At 40.0% G+C, this 24074-nt stretch overlaps 1 protein-coding gene across 6 annotated transcripts in view; it reads right to left on the bottom strand.

The window, feature by feature from the left end:
- Positions 1–22868, bottom strand: part of tpd52l2b (tpd52 like 2b) — a 59552-nt gene extending 36684 nt beyond the window's left edge. For 2 of the 6 annotated variants that reach the window (XM_069883874.1, XM_069883877.1), the window contains exons 1-3: positions 22755–22867; positions 18949–19085; positions 10502–10650 (exon numbers count right to left, since the gene is read on the bottom strand). In XM_069883874.1, the coding sequence (XP_069739975.1) occupies positions 10502–10650; positions 18949–19085; positions 22755–22773 (305 nt within the window). In that variant the 5' untranslated portion in view covers positions 22774–22867. Of the gene's footprint in view, positions 1–10501; positions 10651–18948; positions 19086–22754 lie in introns of all 6 variants that reach the window. The other 4 variants (XM_069883879.1, XM_069883875.1, XM_069883878.1 and 1 more) reach the window with 4 other exon arrangements.
- Positions 22869–24074: the final 1206 nt, after the last annotated feature.

Here is a 24074-nt window from a genome sequence, read left to right as displayed (position 1 = left end):
TCAATATGAACACTTTGTCATTACCAGTTTGACAGACAAGTTCACATCAGGATCTTACTCTTATTGCCTTTGTTCAAATTTCAGAATTATAATCAATTTTGTACCTGATGCATATTAATTTACAAACTTAACTTTTCCAAGTCAAACTGGTGATTTAGTTTGGTCACATAAAAACAATGAGTACCTAACTGTACAAAAAAATGATTTGATGCACTGCTGTTTGGAACTGAGAGCAGAACAGCCTGCCAAAATAGTTCACTTGTTGTGATGTTCTACATCAAAAAAAGTCCAAATACAAACTGCTTTGTTAATTACCTCCCATGAGATTCATAAAGTTACATCTTTAAATTGGAACAATTACATGCAACACCTCAAGTATTATACAAATATCATTTCAGACAATCTGGCTTAGTGAAAACAAGATGCCCAGATCAATACATTAATTACATTCATGGATATGCCAACCATTTCAAAATAAATTCAATTTTATTTGACAATTAAGAATCAAAGCACTTGGAGAGAAAAAAAAAACTGAAGAAATAATTTGCTGTTGGTTTCAGTCTGGGGGCTTTACTGACAATCAAGTTAGCAACAGGGCAATAAAAATAAAATTCTACTACAAGGTTCTTCAAATGGCTGGTTGAAAATGTCAAGGCACAAGGTGAACTGGCTAAATGAATCCAAAAATTTGCTTATGGGTAGTGGTAGGATGCATACACGATTGGGATTAGTACTAGGATCAGTGTTTGTGATGCATTTTAATGGCTTGCAAGTGAATGTGGGAAGTATGATAAGCAAGTTGGTGGATGACAAAAATTGGCATTGTGGATAGCAAAGATGTTCTTTTAAGACAACAGCTGAATGCACCATATAAATGTGTAATAGTAGCTTTGAGGACAAAATTTTCAGGTCAAATTTAGGGAAGGGTCAACTTTTTCATGAATACTATTTTTGATCATGGTGAAGGTACCCGTGTTGTTCAAGGCGTCAGGAGCTTGGATGGCCAGGACCAGGTGGTCAGTCCATGTTTGGGGCATCGTGAGCTCCAATGGGCAAGCAGCCAAGGTGAGGATCTGCAGTTGGGGTGTCAGGAGTCGGCAGTCAGGGAGAGGGTTCATGGTTAGAGTGTTGGGAGCTCAGATGGGTGCAGGGGTAGGGGAAGGGGGGGGGTTGCTGAGCCAAAAATAGGATGGGCCCACTTCTACATTTACAAGGGATAGACGATTACATGAATATATATGGTAGATAAACTAGAAAATTGATCATAGTGTTGGCAGATGGAATTGAATCCAAATTAAAATACAGCAAAATCTTAGCTATCCAGAATTGAAGCAACAAAAAGGAAATAATTAAATATATTTTACAATTAATAATAAATAAAAGTTTAAAATTATAAAAATAAATGTTCTCCAAGGCAATACATAACCCCTTGGGGGTAAAGATGGGAATAAACATTCAGCCAGTGGAGCATCTTGATAGCTGCTGTGGGTGGGGCTCAATTTGAATAAAGTTGGGTTGGAATAAAATGGCATGGCCCAGGATGAAGAGCTAGCAGATGCTGCTCGCTATTGGGGCATCTCTCTGAAAGACCTCCCTAGCTAGCAAGTCTATCTTTATTTTCATATTCAGTGTAATAGTAAGGTTTTATCTGTAAATTTGGGGGGGGGGGGGGAAGAAAATGATGATGGCGGCACGGTGCATGCAATGCTGGTTCTGAATCACCGATCAGGTCTCAAATTTAAATTTTGTAAGATATTGGAATTACCTGATTAAAGTGAACTTTACATAATTAAGGAGTACAGTAATTTTTTTTCAAATTACATTTTGCTCTGACTTTTAAACCATTTATTCTTTGTGTTGTTGTACAAGTTAGACATTGCAAGTGTGTCTTAAGAAAACAAGAACATACACCTATTCAGCAACTGCAACACCCTTAGGTACTGGATACCAGGGATTTTGCTGTACAATGCATTCTGGGAAGACAAATAGGAGGCTATAAATGGTACAGTACAAAGTTAATGAACTTGCTTTCATTAAAGTGGCAACTCAGGTTAGTGTTGTAAAGAGGCTTACAACATAGAGGTTACAAGTGTGAAGACAAAAGCTTGGATTCGATGTTACAACTTAGTGAAACTTGTTAGGCCACACTTAGACAGAGTACAAGACATTCACCCTCTTGTGTTCTTGATTGGCAGGCCTTTATTATGGTGAAAAAATGGATAAGTTACCTTGTTTTTCTTGGAGCCAAGGAGGTGTGGGGGGGCAGATGTGATGAAGAATATACAATTATACAATTAAACCTTGGCAAGGTATAAATAGGGGATATGGCCAAAATTTTTATCTTTGGTAGGAGCATCAAAAACAAGTTTGATATTGAAGATGAAACAAATGTTTTAAAGGGCCCCGGAGAAATTTTTTTTTTAAATCAAGTGTGGTTTGAATCTGGAATGCACTGCCAAAAGGCAAGTGGAATCAAACAAGTTTAACAAACATTTGGATGGGCACTTAAACAGTTAATACTTAGAAGGTCCTAATGTAGGAAAATGGACAAAGAGAAGATGAGCAAAGATGGTTTGCATGGGCATGGCAGTCCTAAGAATCTACTTCTGTTCAGCACAATTCAATGACTGTCTTAACACTATTGCCTCAAGGCCACTTTCCTGTTACATCATTTATTGTCAATATATTGTACATATATGCCAAGGTCTCGAATCAGCCCCAAGAGAATTGGGCAACAAGATGCAAAATTTGCAAATATTGTGAATGTACATGAAAAATACAAAGGAAAATCATGCATACATTCAGCATTGAGTACACTATTGTAGAACAATGCTGTGGCAATAAATGACTTGGCCGATAATTTAGGGCAAAGCAGAGAAAGCAACAAACAACTGATGCCTTTGTTGAGCTCATTGCCTGCACACGTTTCAATAAAGATTGAAAATTCTACTGGGAATGCAAAAAGCTTCCATAGTATTTTTCCAGGGCAGGTGCAATTCTATTTACACACCAACCAAGCATGATGACAAGTTTCTTCAAAAATGGTCTGAGAAAATGAGTGTGATTCACTAATTTAAGCCTGCTGCTGCTTCAATTTTCTCTTCAGTTTTTATTTGGGAAAATTACAGAATGCTTCGTTAGTGAAAATAAAACTGAACTGCAGCAACATTGTAATTCAAAAAATCTGTCAAAATTAATGTCTCATCAATACTAATTCTATAAATTTGCAATTTGAACCAAATACCAATGCTAAGCAGAATTCTTCAGATTTAAGTGCTTTTTGTGAAAATTATCCCAAAATTAAAGCATTATTGCCATAAATTCAAGTGCCAACTTCAGAATGCTAAATTGCTTGTCCAATCCTGCTTCCAAATAATTCAATAAATTTATCCTAAAAGCAAATAGAGCTCTTGTTCTTAACAAATTCTTTGTTCAGCGAATGCAATTTAACCATGAAATAAACAGGTGAAGGAAGATTAGTATAATTAACTTTAGGGTTCAGAGCCTTTTATTCAGAGTTCCCATCTTCATTTTTGGTGGGATTCAAAACAAAATAATTCAGTAGAATTTCTGTAGCAAACATTGATGTAATGCTGTAGTTTCTTGAATAATCGAACAGAATAGATTTTGGAACAACATAAAAATTTGACCATATCATACGGTTTCAATTATTGTGACCAAATTAACCCACTAGCACTTCAAAATAAGAGAAACAAATTAGAGGAAATAATGAAATGGGTAATTTCAGCATTTTGAAGATGCAATTTGTCTTAAATGGTTCAAAATTGTTCTTGCTTGAATACTTAAGGGATGCAGAAGCAACAGAGGGAAAGGAAGAGTGACTGAATTTAATTAATCCTTTCACCATTACAATGGTTTCTTCAAAAATAATGAACAGCGCATTTTTAAAAATTTTTTTGCAGACATCAAGTACTAATAATTTCTCCATTATATTCACACACTAAAAGATCTCAAGTTCTACAGAAATTTCTTCCAATATTGCAGAAGCAAAAGCATTCAAAAAGCACTGCACACAAATAAAATCCAAGTTAAAAAATCAACAATTCAAATATTCCACAAATATTGTGTGGACAGTTTCTTTAAATGTAAACTAAGTTTGGACAAAACTTGCACTCAAACCTTAAATGCAAACTGCTCATTAACATGAAAGAAACTGCAAGCATTTATAATTACAATGGTCTTAAATGAATGCCAGCATGAAGCTCTTGACCGGAAAAAGGTGCATGTCAGACTTTTGCAGTCCAGCAAATCCCTTGGTGAGTACAAGAGGTGCAGAAGTAGTGGAGAAAAATCAGAATGCCAAAAAGAGAACATTAACAGTGTGCCAGATATCAAAGGCAATCAGTCCACTGAATGGTTGAAGGGGGAAAATCAGTCTCCCAGACCAGATGGATTGCACCCTCAGTTTCCAAAGAGGAATGACAGATTGTGGAAGCATTGGTCATCATTAGATTCTGGTATTGTCTTTGAGGACTGGAAGATAGCAAATGTCACCCCACTATTCAAGAATGGAGAGGGGAAGCAGAAAGGACTTTTTTTTTTAAATTAGCTTGACATCAATGGTTAAGATGTTCAATTTGATTGTCAAGTACAGTACAACTCCGATTATCCAAAATGATTGAGACTGGTCCCATTTTAGATAAACTGCTTTCTCGGAGAACCAGTCTTTTTTTAAAAAAACAGCCCAGTAGAAATAGCATTGGAAAAAAATCATGTTTTGTTCCTCCAATTTATGAGTGGTTTGACGGGATGGCACACGAGACCAAGGACTGACATCTGATTATGGAAGTGGGACGTAGAACTGAAATGGTTAGCCACTGGAAGGTCCCTGATGCAGACAGAGTGAAAGTGCTCAGCTTGTACGGGAGTGGGATTTCACTTGTGTATATGCCAGATTGATTGACTGCATCCAGTTCTCCCTTTGTGGCTTTCTCTACATCATAAAGACTGGGTGTAGATCAGGAGATAACTTCACTAAGTACCTTCGCTCTGTACCAGAGACAGAGACCTCCCAGTGGCCACCTATTTCAGTCTGTGTTCCACTCCCTTATCTATCAATGGTCTTGTATCATCCCACCAAGACCACCCATAAATTAAAGGAAAAACACCCGATTTTCTCCTCCTGGGAACTCTCCAGCCTAAGGAATTAACATCAACTTTTCTGATTTCTGCTAACCTGCTCTCACTTCCCCCTGTCTTCTTTCCCTCAGCTCTCCATCCCCTTCTCTCTATTCACCTAGCCATTCCTCCTCTCCTTGCTTACTGCTATATCCTCCCTTCTCCACCCATTACCTCCTGCTTTTACTGCCATGCTCCTCCCCATTAACCTTTTCATTCAGACACCTGCTGACATTTTTTCATACCTTGAAGGGCTCAAGCCCAAAACGTCAGTAACCTGTATTTTTTTTTATTTTTGCTATACAAGACAGTTTGACCTGCTGAGTTTCTCTAGCATTGTGTTTTTACTTCAACCATGGTGTTTGTCAAATTTCCTGTTTTACTTCTACAAGAAAATTACTAGCATGCAGAGAGATTTGGCTGACTGGCGCAGGAAGCAGAGAGCCTGAATACATGGATCATATTCTGGTTGGCTGCCAGTTGCTCAGGCTGCTCCACAGGGGGCAGTATTGGGACTGCTTTTAGGTTGTGCATTAACGATTTAGATTATGGGAAGAATGGTTTGTGGCAAAGTTTGCAAATTATACAAGGGTAGGTGGAAGAGCAGGTAGTGCTGAGGAAACAGGAAGGTTGCAGAAGAACTTAGATTCAGAAAGTGGGCAGAGAAATAGCAATTATGTCAGAAAGTGTATATTCATACACTTGAGTAGAAAAAATAAAAACAAGGTGACAATTTTTTTTTTTTAAATGAGGAGATAATTGAAAATGGCCAGATACAAAGGGATCTGGCAGTCCTCATGCAGGATTCCCAGAAGCTAAACGTGTATGTTGAATCAATGGTGATGAAATGCAGTGATGGCATTCATTTCAAGAGGAATAGAGTACATGAGCTGGGATGTGATGTTGACACTTTACAAGGCTCTGGTGAGACCTCACTAAGAGTATTGTGAGCAACTTTGGACTCTTCATTAAATGTGCTGGAATGGGATAAAATTTTAAAAATATCAAAATAATATCAAGAGACCAGAGAGTGCGCCCAATTCAGTTGAAGATTCTGCACAGTTTTTTATTGGACTCCAGCAAGGTTATAGAGATAAGGGTTGAAAGATAACCCTGAATGCTGGTGCTGTGAGGTGGATAAAGGGGACTTAGTACATGCGCTTTGGTCTTGTCCGAGAATTCAAGAATTCTGTACTATGATACATAAGTATATTGAAGTTTCAGATGTTCAAATTCCTTTTTGCTTCAGACTTTATCTTGGGAGACATACTTGGGTTATTTGGGGATAAATACTTTCAAAATTGGATTCAGACAAGTATAATGGTAGGAAGACAAATTATACTTAGAGGTTGGAAGAATTTTTTTTGAGGGGGAAGGAGTGGGCCTCAAATATGGCAAAAGTGGCAGTATTTGAACGCAGGTCTAAAAAAGATGGATAAATTGGACATCTGTACACAAAAATGGGGCAAATATCTAGGTTTCTGGGGGAAAATAGTGGTGGATGTTGTGGTGAAGCATATTAATGAATGACAGTCTTTTTTCTGTTATTAGAGGTCTAAATAAGCGCAAGGTTGTTATATTGATATTTTTGATGCCATATTTGTTTCTATTTTATGGATAAGCTTATGTTTTATAACTTGTAATTTACCCAGGTTTGGGGAACTTTACTCAAAATTTAAATTAAAAAAAGGATGTACTGATGTAACAAGAGAGTTCAGAAGAGGTTCACAAAGATGATGCTAGGAATGAAAGGGTTATCACATGAAGAGCATTTGACAGCTCATTGCAATTTGTTGGGGGGGGGGGAAGAAGAGGAGGGGCACTCATCAAAACATTTAGAATGTTGAAAAGGCATGGACAGAGTAGATGTAGAAAGGTTGGTTCCTTTGGTAGGAGAATCTTAGACAAGAGAGCGTAACTTCAGAATTGAAAGATCTCTTAGAAAAGAATGGCAGAGGAAATTCTTTCAGCCAGAGGATGGAAAATCTGTGGAATTTGTTGCCATAGGTGGTTGTGAAAGCCAGGTCATTGGGTGTATTTAAAGCAGAGATTGATAGGTTCTTAATTAGCCAGAGCATCAAAGGTTATGGAGAGAAGACTGGGCAGTGGGGCCGAGAGGGAAAATGGATCAGCTCGTGATTAAATGGCAGGGCTGCCTTTATAGGCTGAAAATCTAAATGCAGAAATAGGCTATTATGAGATGGATCTGGCAGGCAATAGGCAAGAAAATTCCCAAATATTCTTCAGCTATATTGAGAGTAAATGGGTGGAAAGTCAGAGAAATTGGTCTCATTTTTGTGTGGAGCCACAGGAGGTAGGAGAGTTTTTAAAAAAAAATATTCATTAATGTGGAGAAAATCATGGCTAAAGAGAATGCAAACAATCTTTTCCAGAGAAGATGGTTTTTGAAATAGAGGGCAGAGGAGATAGAAGTACCAGAAGGGCTCACTTCTTCCCCACCCCCTCGAACAAGCTATCAAAGTAGGTACAATTATGATCTTCAAAAGATGCTGTTCTGTGTCGTATGGCTCCATGACTATGACTGCAATCTGTTCAAAAGATTTCTGGTTTTTAATAACTATATTAAGGGTGGCTAAGCAGCAAATTATGCTGAACAACACTCAAAGTAAATTTTTAAAATCCAAAGCAACTGGGAAAAAACAAAGATCAAGAATAATTTTAAAAGCACAATTTAAAAAAAGGACACAATTCACAGTCACTTAAGAACCTGAAATTGTTAAGCAGAAAAGAATAGTATTGCAGTGCTTTGAAAACGTACCCACAACTAATTTGGCAAACCATAACAATTTGCTTTGATTTTAAAAAAAATAAGAAACAATGACAATAGTTTATCTTTAAAGCAACTATTGTCGAGAGCAAGATGAATAATCTGCACACCTTGGCTGCTGTAAGTGCGGGATTCACATTAAGCTTCTTCACCTGCACACAAATTTCAGTAGCTGTTGTCAGATATCTTTTTAACTACATCTTAACTTTGTTATTTTCCTCTGAATTCCGAGAAGAGTGCCCCCAAATCTCGCCCGAGAAGAGTGCCCCCAAATCTCGCCCGAGAAGAGTGCCCCCAAATCTCGCCCGAGAAGAGTGCCCCCAAATCTCGCCCGAGAAGAGTGCCCCCAAATCTCGCCCGAGAAGAGTGCCCCCAAATCTCGCCCGAGAAGAGTGCCCCCAAATCTCGCCCGAGAAGAGTGCCCCCAAATCTCGCCCGAGAAGAGTGCCCCCAAATCTCGCCCGAGAAGAGTGCCCCCAAATCTCGCCCGAGAAGAGTGCCCCCAAATCTCGCCCGAGAAGAGTGCCCCCAAATCTCGCCCGAGAAGAGTGCCCCCAAATCTCGCCCGAGAAGAGTGCCCCCAAATCTCGCCCGAGAAGAGTGCCCCCAAATCTCGCCCGAGAAGAGTGCCCCCAAATCTCGCCCGAGAAGAGTGCCCCCAAATCTCGCCCGAGAAGAGTGCCCCCAAATCTCGCCCGAGAAGAGTGCCCCCAAATCTCGCCCGAGAAGAGTGCCCCCAAATCTCGCCCGAGAAGAGTGCCCCCAAATCTCGCCCGAGAAGAGTGCCCCCAAATCTCGCCCGAGAAGAGTGCCCCCAAATCTCGCCCGAGAAGAGTGCCCCCAAATCTCGCCCGAGAAGAGTGCCCCCAAATCTCGCCCGAGAAGAGTGCCCCCAAATCTCGCCCGAGAAGAGTGCCCCCAAATCTCGCCCGAGAAGAGTGCCCCCAAATCTCGCCCGAGAAGAGTGCCCCCAAATCTCGCCCGAGAAGAGTGCCCCCAAATCTCGCCCGAGAAGAGTGCCCCCAAATCTCGCCCGAGAAGAGTGCCCCCAAATCTCGCCCGAGAAGAGTGCCCCCAAATCTCGCCCGAGAAGAGTGCCCCCAAATCTCGCCCGAGAAGAGTGCCCCCAAATCTCGCCCGAGAAGAGTGCCCCCAAATCTCGCCCGAGAAGAGTGCCCCCAAATCTCGCCCGAGAAGAGTGCCCCCAAATCTCGCCCGAGAAGAGTGCCCCCAAATCTCGCCCGAGAAGAGTGCCCCCAAATCTCGCCCGAGAAGAGTGCCCCCAAATCTCGCCCGAGAAGAGTGCCCCCAAATCTCGCCCGAGAAGAGTGCCCCCAAATCTCGCCCGAGAAGAGTGCCCCCAAATCTCGGCCGAGAAGAGTGCCCCCAAATCTCGCCCGAGAAGAGTGCCCCCAAATCTCGCCCGAGAAGAGTGCCCCCAAATCTCGCCCGAGAAGAGTGCCCCCAAATCTCGCCCGAGAAGAGTGCCCCCAAATCTCGCCCGAGAAGAGTGCCCCCAAATCTCGCCCGAGAAGAGTGCCCCCAAATCTCGCCCGAGAAGAGTGCCCCCAAATCTCGCCCGAGAAGAGTGCCCCCAAATCTCGCCCGAGAAGAGTGCCCCCAAATCTCGCCCGAGAAGAGTGCCCCCAAATCTCGCCCGAGAAGAGTGCCCCCAAATCTCGCCCGAGAAGAGTGCCCCCAAATCTCGCCCGAGAAGAGTGCCCCCAAATCTCGCCCGAGAAGAGTGCCCCCAAATCTCGCCCGAGAAGAGTGCCCCCAAATCTCGCCCGAGAAGAGTGCCCCCAAATCTCGCCCGAGAAGAGTGCCCCCAAATCTCGCCCGAGAAGAGTGCCCCCAAATCTCGCCCGAGAAGAGTGCCCCCAAATCTCGCCCGAGAAGAGTGCCCCCAAATCTCGCCCGAGAAGAGTGCCCCCAAATCTCGCCCGAGAAGAGTGCCCCCAAATCTCGCCCGAGAAGAGTGCCCCCAAATCTCGCCCGAGAAGAGTGCCCCCAAATCTCGCCCGAGAAGAGTGCCCCCAAATCTCGCCCGAGAAGAGTGCCCCCAAATCTCGCCCGAGAAGAGTGCCCCCAAATCTCGCCCGAGAAGAGTGCCCCCAAATCTCGCCCGAGAAGAGTGCCCCCAAATCTCGCCCGAGAAGAGTGCCCCCAAATCTCGCCCGAGAAGAGTGCCCCCAAATCTCGCCCGAGAAGAGTGCCCCCAAATCTCGCCCGAGAAGAGTGCCCCCAAATCTCGCCCGAGAAGAGTGCCCCCAAATCTCACTCTAGGAAAATGTTCTAAAATCTCACTCTAGAAAAATGGATCGGATAGTCAAATATCAACTGCAACCAAGGTCAAATCACTGACAAAACTAAAATTCTTTGCTGCCTTATTTTCTCAAACCTTACATTATTTAGCATGTAATAAATGCTAAGTGTCCCAAAAACATTTGATCTTAAAGTAACTGCCAAGTTATGATATACATGGTAAATTCATAGTTATTCTGTTAACAAAATAATTTTCAGTACATGCCCAATAATGAGGGAGGGAAAAATTCTAATGTTCTAAAAACTTACGCATTGGATGCTTGCACATCTTGCCAGCTTTTCGTGAGATTCTGCTTGAGTTCATTGAAAGGAGTCAACCCTAACTTTCTTTTGATCTCTGAAGCATGCTTTTCCTTGGCGGCAAGAACCTGTCGAAGTGTTGCTATTTCATCTTCAACCTGTGCAACAAATGCCCACAAAAATTCACATTATTGTTGCCATCTGCTGGAAAATGTATTGAAACAATTCATGTCCTATTGTGCAATGACAAGTTTATTGAATAAACTTTACTTGAACTTAAACATGAAAAACTGGTGACAAAACAAATTCAGCACACAAATTAGGAGCAGGATTTGGTCACTGCCCCATGAATCTGTTGTTCCATTTAATAAGATCATAGCTGATCGGAGAACTCCAAATCAACGTTTTTTAAAAATGTTAAAACTTTGTAGCGACTATTTCAGTAGAGCTACTAAATCAATACGCAAACACAGGGCTAGTCATAAGTTTGAGTTTGCCATGCTTCTTTCATATCCCTCCCATCATGGGCTCCACGTGACGGGGTGGTGATGTCACTAAGTGTTTTCCGCCAATCCACAGGGCTGGCGGGTTTAAAGTACACAGTGGAGGCCTACTCCCTCCAAGAGGCATATCAATCCGATGTGCCGTTACTTGGCACACAATACCGTGCGTACACGGTCCATTACTCAGGTAAGTGCCCATGGCTCCACACGTTCGCTGCTGAGCTGCACCAGCGATGGTTCACAACATCGATAGCTCAGCCCGCTACAACTTTACATTTATTAAAATCAAGTAATTTTTAAGTCTGTAATGTCTTTGTAGTGTTTGGGTGTTGATTTCTGTCAAAATATGTGCATGTCCTGCATTTCTTTAATTTTGAACACTTTATTTTAATTTTGTGGTCAAACTTGTATCAAAAAATAAACATTACCTATATACATAAATTGAAATGAGAAAAATCAATGGTACAAGTTGTCCATATCTCCAAACAGCCCCATCCATATAAACCATATAACCACACAGCACAGAACAGTTCGGACCTACTAGTCCATGCCGTAACAAATCCCCACCCTCCTAGTCTCACTGACCAGCACCCGGTCCATACCCCTCCAGTCTTCTCCTATCCAAGTAACTATCCAGTCTTTCCTTAAATGTAACCAATGATCCTGCCTCGACCACGTCTGCCGGAAGCTCATTCCACATCCCTACCACCCTTTGCGTAAAATTTCCCCTCATGTTCCCCTTATAATTTTCCCCCTTCAATCTTAAACCATGCCCTCTAGTTTGAATCTCCCCCACTCTTAATTGAAAAAGCCTATCCACGTTTACTCTGTCTGTCCCTTTTAAAATCTTAAACTCCTCTATCAAGTCCCCTCTCAATCTTCTACGCTCCAGAGAAAAAAGCCCCAGTCTGCACAACCTTTCCCTGTAACTCAAACCTTGAAATCCTGTCAACATTCTCGTGAACCTTCTCTGCACTCTCGATTTTGTTTATATCTTTCCTATAATTTGGTGACCAAAACTGTACACAGTACTCCAAATTTGGCCTCACCAATGCCTTGTACAATTTCATCCCTCTCCCTCCAAACAAAACCCTGAAATAGAAAAAAGAAAAAAGATGAATTAGCAGAAAAGTGGGAAAGAGGAAGAACTGTCAGGATCCAGGATCCCCTTCAGAGGATCCAATTCCTTTTCTTGCCAAGATCTCAAATAGGGAAAAGAGCAAGGACATAGAATTCAGGAAGTGAACAAGTATCCCTATATATTCAACTCTGCGTTCTACAAGTATAAAAACATGTTGTACTTCTTTAGATTATGTAATTTTCTCCAGGGGAACACAACTATGCATTTCTGCATTCCATCGGGATATATCCAGAGGGGAATCAGACTTCCAAGTAACCTCAATACATTTCCTGGTCACTGCCAAAGCAATTTAAAAAAATTCTAATTGGTAGTTGGACAGCCTTATTTTAAGTCTTATGCCCACAATATTTCCTAGGAGAAACAATTCTGGACTTTGTGGCAATTGTTTCCCAATAACCTTGTTTAATAAAATTCTTAAATTTTCCCAAAAAGGTTTCACTTTAGAGCATGACTAGGTGGAACGTAAAAAGGTTTCCATTTCTTCATTCCCTAAGACACATATCCAATAATAGAATTTATGTAATTTCTGTGGGTAAGCTTTAGCTGATGCAAGAAGTTATATTGCACCAATCTAGATCTTAGATTGCATTGGTCATGCTGTTCGGACATAAAATGGACCAGTTTTTAAAATCACCAATAAAAAATTCAACTCCAATCCCATCTGTTTTGATTTATATAACTCCCGCTTGGGAGTTTCTGATTGAAGTAAGGAATACATTGTGTTCCCCTCAACTCCAAATCAACATTGATACCCACACTAACCACCCCATTGCTCATCAAGAATCTCAGAAAATTAGTCACATACTTTGCTTCCACTAGAAAGTGATCTTAAACACAAAAGTTGCTGCAGCTCCATCTTAAATGGGTGACCAATTTAGATGTGCCATTTTCCACAGCTCAATGTTCACCCACAAGATGAAACTTCCTTTCTGCATTCAACATCACGTAACAATTACAGCACGGAAACAGGCCATTACGCCCTTCTAGTCCGCACCGAACCAACACCCCTTAAGATCCTTCAGGATTTCATGTTTGTCAAGTCCTCTTAGTTTAATGAACTCCAGCAATTATTCTAACTTGCCCAACCTTACCTCTTAACGCAGACTAATCATTCCAGAAACAATGTGAACTGCTTCCAAGACTAACATCTTTTAAATAAGCAGTCCATTACTGTACATAATACTCCAGATGTGGTATCATCAGTGCCCCTTCTAACCGAGGCATACCCTCCCTAGTTTTGTTTTCAATTTGCTTCTCAATAAATGATCAAGTGCTACAAGCTTTCCTGATTAGCTGCAGTAGATACACACTGATGTTTTGTCAATCAGGTTCCAAAACACTCCAATCCCTCTGCAACCTCGAGTTCTACAATCTGTGTTTAGATAATATGTCTGACTTTTTCTTCCAAAGACAATTTCATAGTTTCCCACAATGTGCTTCATTTGCCAGATCTTTGTCAATCAGTTACATGCATCAATTTATAACCTTTGATGTGCTGTTCACAACTTATTATCAAAAAACATAACACCCATTCCAATGTTAACTTCATCCAAATGGACTACACAAATCATACAAAAGATTGAAATCCAACACCAAACACTGTGGCACATTACTTGCTACATCTTGCCAACAAGGAAAATGCCCATTTAATGTTTCCCCCCCGCCCCCCCCACATATCATTACACAACTTAGAACAGGATGCAACACTTGGTGCAATTCCATTCACTGAAGGGAATTTACAGAGGTAGTTTTGGAAATAACTTAAAGCAATTCCAATATTAAAAAGAATTTCCAATAAAATATTTTTTTTTAGAAAATATTTTTGAAAAAATACACATCTCCAATGTACCATTGATTTTTCTCATTTCAATTTATGTATTTAGGTAATTTTTTTTGATACATGTTTGACAACAAAATTAAAATAGTATTCAAAATTAAAGAAATGCAGGACATGCACATTTTTTGACAGAAATCAACACCCAAACACGACACAAATCTGTACAGTGCAGACACTTTTACCGAAGATTCTCGCTTACAAGTCAATCATCAAATAATAAAATACAACTAGTCCATCAACATATTAAAAACTGACGATGGACTTCAAAAGACATTTTCTCAAGCAAACTTACAACAAATGTTACTGCCTCAAACATCTACAGAAGGTTTTCATTCTGAAAATCCCATTCCCAAGAGCACACATAACCCCATTTGTGGAAAGTTTATTAGAAAGAAATCATTAATTAGGATAAAAACTCAATTCACAATCCTCCCCAGTAAAAATTAATCTGCAGTTTTTCTACAGTGATTTAGTGGAATAACCCAGGGGATCAAAACAGAAGAAAAAAAAATAACTGCTGTTCTACATCCATCCTGTCACTAACCAAGGAAACTGTTTCGCATTATGTTCCTTCCTGTCTCCACCCTATCAAGTTGTAACTACATTCACAAGGCACAAACAACTATGCATTTCCTTCATGTACTGACTTGAACAGTTAATGGAAGATGATTTTCTGATGGAGGTGGATTCTTGACAAACATACAAGCTTTGGTCACACCAGGCATGCTTGGATGATCAATTGGTAAAAACCAGGACTTGAACTCAGAATTATTCTCCTCCCTGAAGCATGCACTCAAGATCAATGGAAAGGTCACCCTCACTGATTTACAAAATGCAGCGAGTATCAGAGGGCATTTTTTTTATAAATCAATTGACACCACCATTTGAATTAGGAACAAAAATCACCACACATTAAAATTAACATGCATCCTGTGGTTCTGAAGTACATGCATAAGCCATCCCCAGTGTAAAAAGATTCATGTCATTTCACAAGTCCCAGAAAGTTTTATTTATGTATTGCACAAAAACACTAATCATCCAAGACCTTGCATATGTCATGGCAAAGATCCTTGGATATTTTCACTAAATTAGGACAAAATCTCATATCTGCACTTAAATTTGATCTTGTATTGGAGCTACTGGCATTGTAGCAGTATTAATGGAAAATACAGAAACATGCATGCAAAGACCCATCCCTCAAAGCTTTAAACAGCCAGCAACACCCATTCTGAAGTTTTGTTATTAAAAGCAGAGTGATTTTTAAGCTTTACAGGTCTTTACATTTTAAAAAGAAACAAATGTATTTCAAATATTTAGGAAGTGGAACAGAAAAATAAACCAAATGATCAAAAATCTCCCCTTGCCATCTCATTGCAACCACACCATTCTGCCAGCAATAAATCACTTGCTAATTTTCATCTCCTGTACAGCAAATACCGAATATTTCGGCATACAAGATGACCTTCAGGTAAGATGGGTCCCCAATTTCAGTCTGAATTTCATGGTTTTATCATATAATCGGGAATACAAGATAACTCTTCCCCTCCAAAAAAGTGTTGACTGAGCTGTTGGGCATGGCTAGAAGATGGGTGTGATAGTATAGATTCTATCACATGTACACATTGTAGTGTAGGATGACTGTGATTGGCTGAGAGTGTAGCCACACCTACTGGCAGGTCATTCTGGACTGGTCGACCTACTTGTGATATCCTCCAGTCTTTTAGTTAAAAAAAGCCTTGGTTTGGATCAACAAATCTTTGGTTCTTTCGACGCGCCCTAGAGTGGGTATCACCATGAAGCCAGCAGCAAAATAAATGAAGTATGAAGCAAGTTTTAAGTAACTGAAGTAGCCAAGGAATCTACCAACTGTGGTGCAGCGAGGTCATTTGACATAACTGAGAAGATGGTGAGAGTGGAGAAAGAATGAAAATGTTTTAAGAAAAATACATCAGATTCAGACTGGGACCCGTATGTGTAAACAGTGAGATTCCGGATGTGCTTGCCAAGTTCTTTTCCTCAGATGGTGATTTTGAAGGATTTTAGATGAGTTTTTCTTACAATAAAAAATTATTTCTAATATACCAGTAGCTTAAAAATTTGTTGTAGGGTTGGGCCTGAGTGGGTTTATGGAACCAATTGAATTAAGTGGAATTAAGTCACATTTTTGTATCTGGCCGATAAGACTACCAGCTTTTGGCATGGTTTTTAGGTCTTATATACCAAAATGTATGGTAGCTGCTCTTAACAAGGTGTAGAAAAACAAGTTAAACCAATTGGAAAAGTTTTAACCAATGCTTCCTCAGCCCAGTCCCATGTAAAGCCATTGGTCATTTAAAATATAGTTGCCCTAAATAGCAATTTAACCATTCAAATATTTCTATTTATGCATAACTTGAAGGTTGCTTAAAAGAAAACATTCAAAGCATTCTGAAATATTATAACTCTGTTATGGGAAGAAGATGCATTCCTAGAAAATAGTCTTTAATCATAATTTTCAGGAACACAAAGCCATCTCATCTGCAAACATCAAGAAATGCAAGATGAGAAAAATTAATTTTGTATTAATTTTTTCCTACAATTTACAAGAGTGGGGCTGCACAGCTAAGACAATCCAGTTTCAGTCCCAGTGTCTCTGATTAGAATCCAGTGCTGTCTGCAAGGAATTTGTGTGTTTTCCTCGAGTCTGCATGAGTTTCTTCTGTGCGCTCCTATTTCCTCCAACCATCAAAACGTAAGGAGGTTGGGGTATTTGGGTGGCACAGGCTCATGGCCTGTTATCATGTTGGATGTCTAAATTAAATTTCAAAATGTATTTTCTTCCATATCTCAAATTTCTTGCTTTTTAAAATATTTTTATTGAGTTTAAAACCCTTTACACAAGGTATACTGATGATAACAAATCATATAAATACCACATCAATTTTAAATTAGAAGCATAGCCATAATTATTACACAATTTATTTCATTCAGGACAACAAATTCCATTAATTATTATTAAATAACTTGTACTTTGTCCAAAACCAATATTGAATACAAAAGTTATATAAATACCTGTAAAATTCCCTTATATAAGACATTTTATATTTCTGATATGATCATGTTATTCTGTGATATGATCATAATCTGCAGTTTAAACCCCCCTTTACTTAACAGTTTTAATAATAAAGGAAAAAAAGAAAATTTTAATAGTGTCTTTCTTATAGACACTTTTTAAGATATTTACAAATTTGGCATTTTATTCAGTATCTCATATTTCTAGGTAGTGATTTTTAATTTTTGTTAGGGTGAACTCCATTTAACTGCATGACCATCAAACAGGGGTCACGCACTCAATTTAAAACTATATTTTCCTCCAATTTTGTTTTCACAGATAACCTCTCTTGTGCAAGTCCATGACTCAGATTCGTTGATACTGTGAAACAAGTTTATTGAACTTAAAATTTGTGAGGGTGTTGCTCTGACATTCCACAGTTGTAAACATTGTTCTCTTTAAGCTCATTGTAACTGAATCCAAGACGCTGCACTAAAAAGAGAGAAATACAAGTGATACTATTGTCATTTATTTGGGAGAAAAAAAATTGCTGAATTGTTAGCAACTGGAGATTAGAAACAAAACTGTCGCACATTCTATTTTCGTAATTGTGCAAAACAAATTTCGACTTCAACTTTGAAGTCATTAAGGAAGGCAAACAAAAAAAGCTGCTAGGTTTCCAAGATGAAGAAATTCCACTGGGTTGGGTGGGGTGATGTGGGAAACTCATTTACAACTACGCAATTTTCCCAATTCAAAATTCCATTGCAAGACATTGTAGCACTATGACCTATTAATAACAAAAATAACCTATTTTTTCATTCAACAAAAAGAAATAGAACAAAATATTTTCTTTAGCAGAATGCTTTAGAAAGCATTTAATATTTTGAAACGCTTTGGAGAATTGTAATTTAACTACAGTGAACATTATTGAAAGATTAAGGGTTAAATTAGTGAGTGACTATATCTGTGTGATTTAATTCTTTTCATATTTAGCGACAGTCCAACTCTGATTATCCAAAATGGTTGGGACCACAGGACTATGTCAGATAAATAATTTTTTTGGAAAACTATAATTTTTTTTAAAAAAAACAGCCCCGTAACAACAGCAAATCACTTGATTCGATGTTTAGACATCAACCAACAAGGGTACGCCTTTTAAGCATTAAAATAATGTTTAATTTAATTCTCACCAAAAAAATGCTGGCCACCACTGATCACAGAGACCTCCCAACTGCTGCCGTTGATCCCTGAGGAGGCTTCTCAGGCTAGTGGAACATTCACAGGCAAGTTGGCATGGTGCTATCACCCAGGTCACTGGAGCACCCGACCCCAGACTCCAAATCCTCCTCTGCTTGGCTGACCACACACTAGAGAGCTCAGTGTCCAGGAGTAGGCCAAGAGGCAGGTTTGGAGTCTGCGTTGGGGAGCTCTGCTGTGCCAAGGAGTAAGAGAATGCAACTGAGCCCAAGGTCTCCCTCCTGCCCAGGAGGCTGCTCTCCTTGACACCTGGACAAGGGATTTTTATAACCTTTTGCAGCTGGGAGACAGTGGCACACAGCTTGAGAGGGAGTGTTGGACAAAAAAGTCAATAGGGGAAGATAAGAAAGAAATAGAATGTGAGAGGGGAGTCACCTGAAACAAGGACAATTGTCATTCTAATTTCGTGTCCAGTAAATTTTTTTCCCCCAAGCTCTGAGGTCAATTCAGCCTTTTTTTTTAAAAAAAGAGGATTTCTATTTGTTTTAGATATCCTCATTTATCCAAAATTTTTTAAAAATTTTGAATAAAGAGGATTTCAGAGAATTGGAGTTGTACTCTACTTACCAAAACATAGCAAATTAATTTATAAATCTCAGCACGAAAGCTGCTCAATATTACACCTGGGCATTCCAGCTTATGCTACACCACAACATGGAATTTTCTCCAACATTCAAACTTTACCTTGCTGAGATCATTTTTGAGCTCCTCTGCTTCGACTTCAGATAGTACACCAACTCCATCCCCACCTGCAGGAGTATCCACAGGTACATCAGTCATGTTTTCAGGCAGACCTTTGTTGGGAGAGTTAAGGTTGATATCTGTCACAGGTAATCAAACAAACAAACGAGTAAACAACCAACACTAAGACTAACTGTGAACCCAAGCACAAATGGTGTAAAGAGCTTGAGAGCAGCTTGGTACAAACATGAGAGAGAAGCTGGTAACAAAATGTTTATCAAGAGATAATCCTGCAAAGATGTAAATAGCATGGGTTCTGAGTGAAAGACTAAATACAAACTGAGAGAAAAGATTGTATTCCTCCCAAATAAGAATTTTTAATTATTAATTATTATTATTGGACAAATGCTCATTATGAAACAAAGTTATCATTAATGTGCAGCAGATAATTAAGGCAAATTGCTTAGAGGCCTTTATTGGAAGGAGAGAAATACTTGTAAGATTGTACAGAGCATTGGTGAGACTGCATTTGGAGTACTTTGAACAGTTTTTAAAATTCTCTTATTCAAGAAAGGAGATATACAAGCATTGGGCAAGGTTCAGAAGACATTCACTAGGCAAACCCCTGGGTGGGACTGTTGCCTCTCACTAACAATTGAAAAAAAAGTCCTTTACTATTTGAAGTTTAGAAGAAAAAGGGTTTGAAACATCCAAGTTCCAAAAGAGGCACAACCTGGTAAATGTCAAGACGATTCAATTACTGCGAGAGAGGTTGAATGTGGGGAGATAGTTGCAAGGGAACAGTTATTTTCAATCACATTGCATAAAAATTCCTACAACAGAGTGGTGAATCTCTCAAATTCTGTATTACAGTGGACTGTGAAGACCAGATGATTGAAAATATTTAAGGAGGTGCAGGTAGACTTTTGAAAGAGAAAAAAGGGTTTCTGATGTGTTGAATGACACACAAAAGGGTTGAAGTATGGGACAAAGCAATGATCATATTGAATAGCCGGTGGGAGGAGAAGAGGGGCCTGTTGCAGCAATGTTGTGTTTTAAAGGATTTAATAATATCCAATAAAAAAAAGCTAAATCAAGAGCAAAAGCTTCCCCATCAATGATAATGAAATGAGTTTGCACATTATTTTTCATGCATGAATAGGACACACAAGAATGATCTTCCAGTGCATTTAATGCAAAAAAAATTGAAATTTCATATTTTATGTATTCCCAGAGTTATTCCAACTTTAAGAACCTTAAACAAATATAGACATTTCTACAGATTTTACTACAACAGTTGAGCATCACACTTGGTTCACAAGGTTTATTTGCACAACTCAAAATGAATTAACAATCACCTAGGCTGAATTGAGCCATAAAACCAAAAGCCCCAAGTATAAACATTGGACTTCTTCAACTTGCACCAACAACCTTGGTCCAGAAAAGACAAAAATCAGACATAAGGTTTTCACATCCTAAATCCATCATTAATCTACACAGAAAACAGGTGCACGAATGTCAAAAAAAATGAGCTCAAATGAAACTCATTAAGGTCAAGCAATTCTGCTTCCGCTGATTGGCCAGAATACCATCTGAACAATGACAAGAGATTAGAAGGTCATAAATCCCAGCAAAATGCAGCAGAAAAGTACAAATATGGGAAAAATATGAAAGTGTTTTCAGTCACTGCACTGAATTAGAAACACTATTTCCAAGAACGACATTACATTGCTTCCAATCGGGGAATTTCCTTTTCACAGCTTAAAGTGTAAATAATATTCAGTGTTGTCACAGCTTTTTGGTTATACAAAAATAAAATCACTGCTATTTGAACATTACTACAGCTGATGAACCAAACTGTGAGAAGATGATATGTTAAAATGCCGAAATGAAATTTTAATACAGTAATGTCATCACATTTTAGATTCCATTAAGGTTTTTGAAAAACAAGTCTATCAATGGCATCCCAACTTCATAATATCACCATTCCTTCATTACTATTCGGTTAAAATCAATCAACTCCTGACCCAGTAATATTGTGAAATTGATGGCTCACCACCACCTCACCAATTACCAACCACACCCACAACTCAAATGTCAAAATAATTTTCTCTCCTTTTAAAAAGTCCACAATATAGCATTCAAGCAGATACAAGCACACAAATCTAACGTTAGTGGCCAATCTTAAAGCTACATAATATCTTGTCCAAACAATTACAGTGAATGTATGATCCCAGCCACTATTTTTCAACTGCAAATGGACGCAAACATTTAATCAACACCCAACATAAATACTCCAAATACTGTATCTATAACATAAAACTGTCGTGAAAAAAAATTAGGAATTTACTATATTCTCAGATGATTAATAACTTTGGCAAGTAAAGCAATTAACCATATCCATTTTGCAAAAAGATTTCTGTGTAAAGCCATTTTCAAAACTTTTGTAAGAGACAAGCATAGATTGAATTTTAGATGATATTGTACTGTGAGATCACACAATACTAATTGAGTGCAACGTCAGTAACAGACTTCGAATCCCGCACTGTCTTATTAGGAGTTTGTAATTTCTCCCCGTAGGTTGTCCCTGGGGGCTCCAGTTTCCTCCAAAATGTATGGGGGGGGGGGTGGTGCAGGTTAATGGGATGCAAATTAGGCAGTACGGGCTGCTGGATCAAAATGGCCCGTCACCGTGCTGTTTGTGTAATTTTTTTTTAAAAAGTGCATGTAAACAACATCCACTTTAAACTGTTTGCTTTAGGTGTGTAACTTTCAGTTTTACTTCTTGGGCAAATAAAACACTCTCACCTACCAAAATAATACAAATAAAGGACAAAACTCTGTAAGGTAGCCAAACTAATACAGGCAGACCCAACCAGGTCTGAAGGGGGAAAAAAAAATTCAACCCCCTCCCAAAAAAACTTCAACCCACCCCCCCAAAAAACTTCAACCCCCCCCAAAAAACCTCAACCCCCCCCCAAAAAAACCTCAACCCCCCCCCAAAAAAACCTCAACCCCCCCCCAAAAAAACCTCAACCCCCCCCAAAAAATCCTCAACCCCCCCCAAAAAATCCTCAACCCCCCCCAAAAAATCCTCAACCCCCCCAAAAAAAACCTCAACCCCCCCCCAAAAAAACCTCAACCCCCCCCAAAAAAAACCTCAACCCCCCCCAAAAAAACCTCAACCCCCCCCAAAAAAACCTCAACCCCCCCTCCAAAAAAACCTCAACCCCCCCCAAAACTTCAACCTCCCCCCAAAACTTCAACCTCCCCCCCCAAAACTTCAACCTCCCCCCCCAAAACTTCAACCTCCCCTCCAAAACTTCAACCTCCCCTCCAAAACTTCAACCTCCCCTCCAAAACTTCAACCTCCCCTCCAAAACTTCAACCTCCCCCCCAAAACTTCAACCTCCCCCCCCAAAACTTCAACCTCCCCCCCCAAAACTTCAACCTCCCCCCCCAAAACTTCAACCTCCCCCCCAAAACTTCAACCTCCCCCCCAAAACTTCAACCTCCCCCCCCCAAAAAAAACTTCAAAACCAAGTGGTTCATCCAGAATGACCCAAAAAAGTGATGGTAAATCATTAGTTGCCAACGTCAACGAAAGTTTTGGAACACCATGAGCTTGGCTGGTCTTCCAGTGTTTAGCCTTGGCCTAACCCTCTTCCTGTGATTCAGGCCCGAATCCCTCCTTAATTTCCGGCTCGAACCCCAAGCGCGCCCGAAAACAGCAATGCCCCGAAATCCGCCACGGTGCGCCAAGGGTGGGGGGGGGAACAAGGGGCGCGGAAGGGTGAGGGCGACCGTACCTTGATTCGGGGCGTCCATGACGAGAGGATGGGCAGCGCCACAAACTGGTAAATCAGCCCTGAGCCGCCAGCCAGCCGGGCGCCGTGAGTGACGTCACCCGCCTCCACGTCAGCGGGAGGAGAGCACGTGACGCCCACCGCCTGTGGCAGGTGGCAGAGCGCAACACCTTGAGCTGGAGCTGCTCGCGCTCCCTCAATCGTCCTTGCAGGTAAATGGCGGCCACCCTCCCCCACCCTCCTGAAGGACCAACCAGTGAGAATCAACACTTTCATCTTTAATTTATTCCAACTCTTTTTTAAAAAGCGGGGTGTACTTTTATAAAGTCAGAAACGTGTCCAGTGGTTAAAAGGTTGTATGCCACCCAGCCTAAAATCCAGCTCTTCCTTCCTTCCTTTACCCCAATTCTCACCTGAAGTTTTAACTCTGCTCTTCTCTCCCAACATTCTGTGTGGGCTGAATAACTTCAGCAGTTTTTAAATTTTATTTCAGATTTCCAGAAGGGTTTTTTTTCTTTAACTTGCAGAAAACAATTACAGTTTTGAAATACTTTTGTTTTTGGAAAAGAAACTTGGGTCACAATATCCTCTGGCATCCACGAGTTCAGGGCGAGGATGAATGTTGCATACAGCTCTCTCAGAACAAAGAGAGGCCAATAATTTGGCTGAATGATTAACAGGCTGAACAGGTGGAAGGACAGGAAAAAAAAAGTGGGTCGTATCGTCAGTTAAAACTTTGATTTCTGCATTATGGCAGATAAAGGAATCTAGCTGGAAATATTTGAAATCTGTATGGATCGAGCAAAGAAATACCAAAGGTCAGAATATTTTAATTGAATTTGTTATGCACCTCTCACCAAACAGTTTTTGGGGAGGACACTGAATTGCAAATTAGAGACCTGTTCAATAAGGATCCTACTGTAATGTAATCTTAGGTGCCTGTAGTCTATGCATTGATTGGACAAACCAAATAAGTCACAGAATTGAGGTGGAGGAACTCATGATGTGTAAGAGAAGATGGTTTTCTGGATGGAGAGAAGACCAAACTCTATGTGACCTGAAAAGAAGAGTTGACTCATTGAGGAGGAACAAACATACTATGATAGAATTCTTCATTAAGACAGTGATTAATATTGTGGATTCTGAGACTGAATCTCGACAAAGGAAGCTATGTCAGTATGAGGTGAGAGTTGGCTAAGATGCTCTTGAAGAGGGCTGACAGTAATGGCAAACATTTGAGGATCACATGGGTGAACTGCAACAATGATCCATTCTTGTCTGGGACAAAATTAAAGCAGGAAAAATGTCTGGCTAACAAGGGAA

Source organism: Narcine bancroftii, chromosome 6 (genome assembly GCF_036971445.1).
Source record: "Narcine bancroftii isolate sNarBan1 chromosome 6, sNarBan1.hap1, whole genome shotgun sequence".
Classification (NCBI taxonomy): Eukaryota; Metazoa; Chordata; class Chondrichthyes; order Torpediniformes; family Narcinidae; genus Narcine; species Narcine bancroftii.
The sequence above is the reverse complement of the archived record's forward strand: the minus strand, read 5'-3'. Positions and strand labels throughout refer to the sequence as shown.